Here is an 11,464-nt window from a genome sequence, read left to right on the forward strand (position 1 = left end):
TTGTAAGCCAGAAGAGCAAGCAAATGTAAACTAATGAAAAAAATACAACTCATGACCACTATTCTTTTCTAACCAACTATACTCGTCTCGTGACTTATCAAGCTCGTCCCGTCTCCCGCGTGTTATCCAAACAACTTGTATTTAAGCAATTACACGGACACACAAACGTCAGTTTCAATAAATAAAGTGTGACACGACTCGAGTGTGTGAATATGCAACATGACTATGATATGGATGACATACTATCAAATGAGCGCCACCACAGTACCGGGACACGCTCAGGCATACCGACAACCACACTGGTACCGGGACATGCCCAGACATACCAACAACCACAAACAGGTAACGGAACTCGCCCAGACGTACCGGGTCCGGGACCCAACCGGATCCTCAGCCAGACGTCGTGTCTTAACCACACGAGTCCCTCTGTGACTCAAGCCATTAATGTGCACATTTCTCTTAGAGTGGGAACGAAGCTCCAAGAGACGACTCAAGCGTAAGACGGTCTCCAAAGCGTCTTACGTCTCCAAAACAACAACAACAAATCCTCAAACATATACAATCACAACATACAGCGAACAACATGATATGCCAAATACATCACAAATGCCAGATCCTCAAATATCCCGACTCCTAGAGTCATGACCAACAACATACAATACGACTCACTCAATGCAAAAGAATGATAAAAGACTTATTTTATAAATAAATGCAACTATAAAACTTAGTAGGATAAACCTACCTCACAACATATCCGCATAAGCAATCCGTCAAACACAAGCTAGGCCCATCTCGTAAAACCGTCTCACAAAACCCATCTCCTAAAATACGATAATAATACAAATACAAATACGTATAAATATACCAATCTAATACTAATTGAATACATATACACTAAATAAACCCGTCTTATACAACTACCCAAACCCGACTCAACAAGTCGAACCACCATTACCTCTCCCCACCGTGACTACCACCTAGCCACGGTGGCCAATTAGCCCAGCCCCTACCCGCAACACCTAGGGCCGCCCTACCCCACAAACCCGCACTAATCGATCAACAATACAGCAAGCAACAACAACACCAATCGACCCCAACACACAAACCAACTAACACCACCATACACGACCACCACCGTGGGCCACCAATACCACGGCGGTCATGGCATGACCGACTCCCTCACCACCACCAGAACCTCACCACCTTCTACCCACACCTGACCACAACAACAATAACAAGCAACAACCACAACACCGACACCTCCCTTTTCTCCCTCATTTTCGCCACCTACAACCGCCCTAACCGCTACCCATGACCACCCCTCAACCCTCGACCCAAACCACCCCATACCCAGTCCAAGTCGACCCACAATAGGGTGAAACCTGCAGCTCTAACCCGAGTCACCAAAACCCCAAAATCCCTTTAACAAACTCGATTAAACCGTCCCTATGGTGGTCAACGGTGGGTCCAGGGTCGGTCAAGGTGGTCACACAGCTGGTCCGAGTCGCGGGTGAGTTAACGGTATAAAATTTTAACATATAGACTAGTATAAGAAGGCCTTACCTCAGATCTTGAGACGGAGAGACTAAATGTTCATATCTTCCAATCTCTCTCTTTTCTCTTTTTTTCTCTCTTTTGTTTGTAAGGTGGAAATGTGTAAAATGAAATGATAAGGTGGGTGGATAAGGGATAATGGGGTATATATAAGGTGAGAGTAGTATAAGGTGAATGTATGTGTATGTGTATGTGTATGTGTATGTGTATGTGTATGTGTATGTGTATGTGTATGTGTATGTGTATGTGTATGTGTATATACATGTATCTTATTATTATTATTATTACTATTATCATTATTGTTATTACTTTTATTATTATTATTCCGTCTCAAGCCCAACTCGGTAAATACGTTAAAATATTATTATTATATAATTGTTAAATACGGAGTATTACACTTATTACTTTATGTAATAATAACATTAAGATCTGGAATGAGACTAGGCATAAGGATCTCAACAATTCCGAAAAGACGAGTAAACTAGAATCAATTATAATAAGGAAGAAACCTGGTGGGAGAAACCTAGAAATGGTTTCCTAAAGCTAAATTTTGACGATTCGAGAATAGAAGACAATAAAGCTGCTTTAGGATATTCTATAAGAGATTATAATGGTAATGTCGTTTTATTAGGAGCAAAAAAGTACGGATCCAATAATATTCTTATTGCGGAAGTTTTCCTAAAGCTAAAAGAAGTCATTTTAGTAGCTAAATACTTAGTAATCTTAAAGCTAATTGTAGAGAGTGATAATTTTTTTTGGTAACGAAGAACATCTCTCATTAGTAGTCCAGGGTGATACACCTTTGAGAGACCAAACCCGGAGAGATATGCGACTGCATGGTAAGCCGACACTCTGTTTTAACAGACCGCGAAGGTCCCCGTGCAATAACCGCATACTGCCCTCCAGGGAGTCGAACCCGGGACCTCACAATTCATGCCAGTGCATGCTTTGAGGGTGACCCGCTCCACTGCACTCACAATAGTTGGTCAGTAGGGTGATAATTTATGTGTTATTAACTCAATTCGTAGTACTTGACAATTTCCTTGAAAATCTCTAGTATTATCAAGGATGTGAAATTAGACCTTCATTTTTTCGATGAACTGATAATTAAACATTGTTTCTGTGAAGCCAACAAACAAGGTTGCCGACTTTATGACTTCTATTGGTCATTTATATTCAACTCTTTGAAAGTGATTTGAAAGTTGATGACTTCAATTTACCTAACTCTTTCGAAAAGATGAGATGATCAATATAGTTTTTTTTTTACCTTAGACCATCCCCAAGCAAGGTCAATTGCTTGGTCATGACCTTGCTTGGTCATGGTTAATCAAGTCATTAGTATTGTTAATGTGTGACCAAAGGTGGTCAATTTGTGACCGAAAACAAGAAATGGTCAATTTATGACCAAGGTTTGTCAAAAGAGATGGTCTTATTGACCTTCTATGTGTCAATTTCTTATTAGTTGAACAATTATAAAACAATAAAAAAACTATTCTACTCTACACTACTCTACTCTACTTTCATAACTAGAATTTGGGAAAACTTTCGTAACTAGAATTTGCTTTTAATGAATTTTATCATTTTGTAGTATTTAATGTTTTTTTAAAAAATATATGCGGTATTTTATATGTCGAATCGTGTTTTTCAATAATTTTTTTTTAATTGTTAATGAAATCGTCTAATCACTTTTCAAAATTATAACATTGTGTAGATACCCAGTATCTGCTAAGACTCCAACAAACACCCGATGATTATCGGACTACAACATGTTTTGGAATCGCAGCGTTTGATCGACAGTTTGTGTACAACTTTACGTCGGAAAACTTAAAACGATTTCGAAAATAAAACATTTCAAAAATACCTGGAGTGTTTAATGCACGGCGACGGGGTCACGATAACACTAACTAGAGTCAAAACCGACACCGGACCAAAAACCGACTCGAAAATTCAAATCCCGACTCCAACAACGAGTCAAACCGAGTCAAACACAAAAACCAAAATATCTCAAAGCCTTCTACCTTAAGTTTTCCCGGATTCATGTTGGTCAAGTACCAAACATGTGACTACAAAACCTAGGATAGAACAAATCATGATTGCGTTTGTTGTGAAAGCGACAACACAGCTCGAAGACCCGCGACGTGGCTTGCGCCTCTTTGAGCAGCCCAGGTGGCCACGTCGCTCAAAACTCACACAACCACTCATTCTCCTATAAATACCCCTCAAATGCCACCTATTTGAGAGTTACGCTAGTGTCCGCCCCCTCTTTTCTCTCTTAAAATTCTCGACTCGACTTCTTAAGTCACAATCCGACGCGTATTTACGACCTACCGATCGTAAACACGAGCCTTACACATTGTTTGGTACCGTCATCGTGCATTAAACCACTTGACCTACCACTTCGACCACTACACCATCACTAAAATTTTAAAACACTCTTTTTACTTACCAAAACGGTTTTAAACCGAGTTTTTTTCCGATCAAACGAGTTGTTACACTTACGTCGGTCACTCGCCATAACCAAACATGTAAGTATGAGGGTGTAAAAATCCTCCTTTATTATGTTTTCATTTGTTTCATGACTCTAACATGCTAATACATGTATAACATGAACCAAAATATGGAATAAACGAGCCAAAACTGATTTTTGGTCTGAGGCAGAAGCCCCTTAGGTCGCCAACAGGCTCGCGCCTAAATGGGGTACTCAGACCAGGGATCAACCGTGTTTGTTCTCGTCATTTCCCTTAATCCATTTTTCATATTTGTAATTGGTTTTTACCATTTCAAGTATTTTCGAAACCTTTTTGTTTCATTTCACATGTTTTAACCATAAAGCATTTTTCACCCTTGGTTCCTCATACCATGACGGTTAAATCCGTGTTTCGGTGATAATATTTGGTTAATGATATTTAGAAGGTATTTTAAAGCCTTTTATTTCATTTCTTTACATTTTCAAGCAAACATATTAGTCACCAACACAAAATCATCCTTGGTTCTACATACCATGCCGGATTTTAACTCGGGTACGATGACGAGTATCGACTAATTACATTCGAAATGGACTTAAAACAATTAGTCCATAATCATTTTTCAAAACTATTCATGTCAAGTTTGTCAAATCGAACTCGACACCGAATATTATCAAATAATGATGATTATTCGGGTCTAGTTCTTCAAATCAACAAATGCGGTCTAAACGACCCTTTCAAAATCAAACCGGGTTCAAACACCCATTTTCAACACGTTTTATAACGTTTTAAACGATCGAACACGGCATACAACCGTTGGCTAACCCGTGCCTCAAGCAGGCTCCTCATTTCTCATTTTCAAAACCAGAGGGAGGCTCCTTACACCGCCGACTGGCTCGCGCCTCTTATAGCCGTCTGGTACAGGGCCTGTTCCCTTCCAACATTAGTCTAGGACGATCCCGACTCCGGTTAATCCGGATATAGGACGGATCAGATGACTATTCAAACCATATTTGCAAAATGCCTTACTAAGACAAATGGATCATGTTATGCACCCTAAACCTAATACGGTAAATGGATGTTTAATTTCCGTCTTGCATGCAAATCAATCATTAATCCAACTCGACATGGATTAAATCAACCGACTTAGAAAGCGCTCACATGTTAGGTTTAAATCATTGGATGCGCATTCATGCATTTAAACCGTTTTATCAACTTTTGCATTCAACCAACCAAGATCGATCAGTAGAGGCCGCTAAACACGGGCGGGATTGGGTGTCTGATTAAAAGGCTTCCCAATACGTACCTTCACCTCTTACTCAGAAACTTTGGATAGTGGACGACCTTATCTAGGGCGTACGAGAGTCATTCTAGAGATAGGATGCTAAAGAGGGACGATTTCCTTATCTTTAGTACCTATGTCAAACGCTGCTTTGTGCTTCGATTTGACCGAGGTATAAAGTGGAATTCGAACGGGTTCCAGGCATCCCACAAATACTTGGTGGCGACTCCGAACATCTCTAATCGTTTCGAGACCCTTACCGAGACGAAACCGACCGATCTAAAACGATCCGGTCGAAAGCACCTTTACGCCGCCGAGCGTGGTTTTCAAAAGACCGCTGCATGTCCACAGATTGGCTTGGCTTGCAGGTGGCCCGTGACTACGGACCGGTAGGTGGCCCAAATCCACAGACCGAGACGTGGCCCATGTCCACACATTGTTTAATATTTTTTTTCGTAAAGTACAACATAAGATTAATATAGTCGTAAAATATTGGGGTAGTTTTTTTTTTATTAAGATATTTACAATAATAGAAAAATAACTATATTTATAAAATGTTAAGAAAAATTATTGTAAAAGTAAGAGAGAGAAAAGTGAGGTAGAGAATGTGGAAAATGATTGAGAATGTTGTAAAGTGGATAATGATTGGGTTGATGACCTAGGCCGTGACTTTCTGTTTGAGAGGGTGAAAATTGGTCATGGTTAATAAAGTGAGATTAAAAGTAAAATCGAGTCACGACCTAATTAGCGTGACCATTGCCAGACCACTAGCCGTGGCTGGTCTTATAAAAAAAAATACACTATGGGAGTATTTAGTAGAGGTGTATTATTAGTACAAGAGTAGCTGAATTAATCACTCTTCACCTGTGACAAGCTTTTGTCAGTGTTTTGACTCCTCTATTCTCTCACCAAGTCAGTGAAGAGTGTGACCTGTCCTATTTTCTGTTACTTTTATTAGATTTTCCTACATCACTCTATCCTTGTCTTTTGTTCTTAGTCTTTGTACAAATCATGGATAATCTGGATTATACTCGTGTACCTCCCCTCTATTTGTAGTTACACTATACATTATCCGCTTTTTTAAATTGTGTACGTTTTTTAAAATATATAAAGAGATTTAAAAAACATATAAAACTTAAACGATTTTTTCTTTTTGTATCCAACCGTATTTTTTCGCACATTTATGCTCAAAAATTTGACATTTCTACCATCAAAAATTGAATAGGACTGTCATTAAGATAAAAAACGAGTACACAATTTAAGACGAGAATACGAGAAATAGAAAGAGAAAATGAAGTATTTTCCATAAAGTTTTTGAAAATGAACAAACTTAATAATTATTACTCATCTATAAATATAGTCATTTCAAAGTACACAAAAGTATCCTAATTATAGTGTCCTTGTTTATAGCAAGAGAAGAAGAAAATAAGAAATGAAAACAGCAAGAAACAGAGTGAAGTACTCCTACCTATTCCTACAACAAACAAAGCATCCAAAAAACAAGACTTCTTTCTCGAGCCCCATTACCACTCTTTACCTTCCCTAGCTTTCAATTTGATTCCTCTTTTCTCTCTCTTTCACTTCTACTCCTTTACTTCTTCTTCTCTCTCTAATTCAATAATACGGAGTATTTATTACAATAAAAAAGGGTAAAAAGGAAACTAAATCACAGTTTTTGTGAATAAAACTCTCTGTTTTTTGCATTATTTATTTATTTTTTTGGTTGTTTGAAGATGATTTTGCTAATGTTTTCTACAAATTAGAGATTTTTAATGAAACCCTTTGTTAATTAGAGTGATTAGTGAAATGGGTTTGCTTAAAAATCTGTTTAAACTTAGTTTACTTCTCTTAAACCCCAGTTGAAAGATTGAGTGACACAAAGAATTAAGAAAAAAACCCTCCATTTTTGGAGGAACATAGAAATGCTCAAGTTTTCTTCTTTTTGTATTTAGATGGTAAAAAAGAAGAAAAAAGAGTAAAAAGTATGCTGAAAATCCCTCCAAAATTCCACCTTTTTATCCTTTTCCTAATCCTTCACTTCTTTTAGAAGCATAAACCCTTTTAAACTTAACTTTTTTCTTCATTTTTTTTACTTTATTTTGGGTGAAAAAAGATGGGGTGTGTAGCATCAAGGTTAGAGGAAGAAGAAGAAGTGGTTTCAATATGTAGGGAAAGAAAAAAGTTGATGAAATTAGCAGTAGAAAGAAGATATGCACTTGCAGATGCACATTGTAGATACTGTCATTCACTGTTTGCTGTTTCAGCTGCTATTAAACTGTTTGTTGCTAGACATTCTAACCCTTCTTCCCCTTTTTTGATTACTTTCCCACCTCCTAATTGCCCTAATTCTCCTGTTAAATCACCATTAGAGGTTGATAATGTTATTACTAATCCTATGTTCTTGCAACAAAACCCTTCTCAGCCTACTACTACTACCCAAGAGCCTGTTGCTTGTTGTCAATCTTCGCTTTGCGAGTCGTCTTCTGATGATGATGAGGATAATGAGGAGAATGTAGGAGGGAATGTGAGGGAGGAAAGGGTTGTTGAGAATCAACAAGGGTATTTTGGGTATTATAATATGGATATGGATATGAATGTGAATGTTAATATGAATGTGAATGTGCCAATGTCTATGTCAATGTCAATGCCATCCCCTTCAAGGGATTTTGGGTGGGATTTCTTTAACCCCTTTGCCGGGGTTCGGCCTGAGGTGATTAGTGTGGGTGGTGGTGGCGGGTTTCATCGCCACGCTGAGGAGGATTTGAAGGCGGTGAGGGAGGAGGAAGGGATACCTGAGTTGGAAGAGGAAACAGGAGAGGGAGGTGAAAATCAAAAGATTGTTAGGAATGTGGTGAAGGAAAATAATGATGGTGTTGGTGGTAATGTGGAGAAAATGGTAGGAAATGGAGGAGGTGAAGTTGTCAAGGGTTCGGAAAATTGTAGTGTAGGACAAGGAGAGAAAGAGTTGACTGTTGTCGACTCACCGGTTAGGGGTAGAGAACTGTTGGATGCATTGAAGGATATTGAGGATTATTTTATTAGGGCTTATGATTCGGGTAAAGAGGTTTCTAAGATGCTTGAAGCTAATAAAATGAATATGCAATCGAATCTTGAGGAAATTAAAGGTGGTTATTCTACTCTCTGCTTAAATTTCCCTCATTTCCTTTGTCACAGCATTTGTAGATTGTGCTGTAGGTTACATGTTTATTCCCTGTGTTTTATGTTGATATACACTAGCATTCAGCTGGTGATGAACTATGAAGACTAGTGTTGATTATTTTAGGTTAGTTACTATGATACTTCACTTAGACACTTCTTTCACAATAAAGCCATGTAAGAAATCCCAATATGCTGTAATCTGTATGCACCAGTGCCTGACACTTGAAATCGAGTCAGAGTGATATAGATTACCACATCACAACAATGGTTCCATGTGATTGTTCATGGTAACTGAGTCCAAATCAATTTGGGCGCAAGGCTTTGAATAATTCTTGTATTTTAGGCTACAAACCTAAAACAATTTGTAGTAGTATCCTATGCAAAAACTTGAACTGAGTTGTAGTTGTGCACTTGGGTTCTGTTTCTTATTCCGAAAACATCACCGTAACTGTGTTGTTTTTTTTTTTTTTTTTTGGTGTACGAAGGACCGGCATTTTTAAAGTCCCCGGTGGACCGATAACCGCATGATTTGCGCAGCCTAGGGTTCGAACACGGGACCTCTCAACTCCTGCCCATTGGCAAGCTTTGAAGGTTAAACCCGATGCCACTAGACTCGCATCACTTGGTTACCGTAACTGTGTTGTTGGGGATGGGTTTTATCACTTTTTTGTATTGGTCAATGATTTCCTATATTCTGCTTCTAACTGTGTAATCTGAAGTTGAAATGCAAACTGCTGACCTAGCTTTTTTTTTCATAGTTCAATTTCTATCGTCTAAGTTAGTGCTTGTAATTGTTGTGCAGAAAATTCAACAAAACTCATCCAATCCATCACATGGCACAAATCCAATATATCTCGGTCGCCATCTTGTAAGAGTTTGGTGGCATCAAGCTCCAAGAACTCGAGCACATGGACTGAGTATAAGAATGATCTCTTTGACGACTATGGTGGGATGTCAGCTGGTAGCCATTCACTAACCCTAGGAAGACTGTATGCTTGGGAGAAAAAGCTCTATGAAGAAGTTAAGGTAAATCTCTAGAGCTTAAAGAAGCGATATTTTGTGCTCAAAACTTAATTCTTGTTGACAGATTTATCTTTCCAAACAACGTTGTACTGAATTACTGCTGTAGTAATGCAAGTTTCAGAGGTTTAGAAGGCTTTTAGTTTGTAATCAATGTTGATTTTTGTATGTTATTCATATATTTTTGTTAAAATCTCGTCTTTTTTTGGCTTTTTAGGCTGGTGACAATATAAGAAAGCTGTATGAGAGGAAATGTGCGCAATTGAGAAATAAGGATGTAAAAGGGGAGGACACATTATCTGTGGACAAAACAAGAGCAGCAGTCAAAGATCTTTACTCTAGAATATTGGTTGCTATTCGGCGAGCCGAATCCATTTCTGTGCAAATTCAGAAACTTGCAGATGAAGAGCTACAACCACAAATCATTGAGCTATTGCATGGGTATGACGACTATTCTTGCATGAGACCATCTCGTAGTCTTACTATATGAGAGTATGTTGATTTTTGTATATTTGGTGAATTCTGCAACACTTGCCTACAGAGTACAGCCTACATAAAAACATGTACTCTCCTGAAGAAAGAAACCATGAAACCTTAATTTGTTAGCCTCAAAACTCATGAGACGGTTTTATATGTGAGATCAACTCATTATCCACATAATTAAATAAGGAATTCACAAGTATTTGTGTAGGTCTTACTAACATCACATAGAGACTATTTCCCGACATCCCGTGATGAAAATTGTGTTGCTATTGCTTCACAGTAAAAAGAAGCATGCCTAGTTTAGTCACAGAGGATCACTCATCCTTTTTTGTTTCAAATGCAGATTGACTGAATCTTGGAAGATAATGATGGAGTCCCATGAAACTCAAAGCCACATTATCTTTGAAGTCAAGACTTTTGACTGCCCAAGCTTTGGAAAATTCTGCAATGATTCACATCGCCTTGCTACCTTACAGCTAGAGGCCGAGATTCAGAATTGGAGAGTGTGCTTCACCGAGTATGTAACTGCACAAAGGGCCTATGTTGAGGCCCTTAATGGATGGCTGTCCAAATTCTTAGTTCCAGAAGTTGAATTTGGGTCACGAGCCAAGGGCTTTAGTCCACCACCCTATCGGGCCAATGGCCCCCCTCTGTACAGGTTATGTCGAAGTTGGTTAACTTTCATGGACAACTTGCCTGACAAGGCAGTTTCAGTAGCAATGAAAAGTTTTATTAGGGATGTGAGGGCTTTGTGGGCCCAACAAGGGGAAGAACAAGAACAAAAGAGAAAAGTGGACAAAATGTCGAAGGAACTAGAGAAGAGGATGAATGCATATCAGAAAGTCGAGGGCAGAATTTTTCAAGACACTAAACTTTTAGAGTATAAACCATCAGAAGTAGAGTCACAGGTTGAAGATGAGACCCAGCAACAAGCCGACTATTTATTAGAGAAAAAAGAAGCTTTGGATAATTTCAAAAGGCGATTGGAGATAGAGAAGGAAAAACATCACAATTTCATGCAAGATACTCAAAGGACTACATTAAATGGATTCCAAACTGGGTTCTCTTTGATTTTCGACACCATGGTTCAGTTCTCAAATACATCACTGAAAATGTACAGTGACTTGATTGCTGAGACCCAAAAGTTCGAGAAGGCAGAGTGAAATTACAATCTAGGATTTAGAAGTTTGTACATTAGCTCTGTGAGCCGAAGCAACTCGCTGAGGCTCATAGTTCAGGGTGGTGATTATTAGCAGTTAGTCTTAGACTCATAGAATTATTTATGAATTTAGCCAGTGTGTTTGATGATGCCCATAATTTTGTTGTAAGACTACAAATTCCGGGTGCCTCGCATCTCTTGGTATATGTAAGAGATGGTAACAACCCTTGGTAAGGAATTTGTAGATGGGCATTGTCTGAATGTTGTATGTAGAATGTAGTACATTGGTCTTTGACACAAATAGTCACCAAGAACTATTCTATTCATCATTGATTATTCTTC

At 38.5% G+C, this 11,464-nt stretch overlaps 1 protein-coding gene across 1 annotated transcript; it reads left to right on the forward strand.

Moving 5' to 3' along the window:
- The first annotated feature begins 6,712 nt into the window (after positions 1-6,712).
- LOC141599556 (protein ALTERED PHOSPHATE STARVATION RESPONSE 1-like) lies at positions 6,713-11,464 on the forward strand. Its single transcript, XM_074419597.1, has 4 exons — positions 6,713-8,426; positions 9,263-9,486; positions 9,698-9,921; positions 10,307-11,464. Exons 1-4 carry the CDS (start codon positions 7,415-7,417, stop codon positions 11,124-11,126), a joined length of 2,280 nt encoding a protein of 759 aa, XP_074275698.1. The 5' UTR covers positions 6,713-7,414; the 3' UTR covers positions 11,127-11,464.

This window comes from Silene latifolia, chromosome 9 (assembly GCF_048544455.1).
Source record: "Silene latifolia isolate original U9 population chromosome 9, ASM4854445v1, whole genome shotgun sequence".
NCBI lineage: Eukaryota > Viridiplantae > Streptophyta > Magnoliopsida > Caryophyllales > Caryophyllaceae > Silene > Silene latifolia.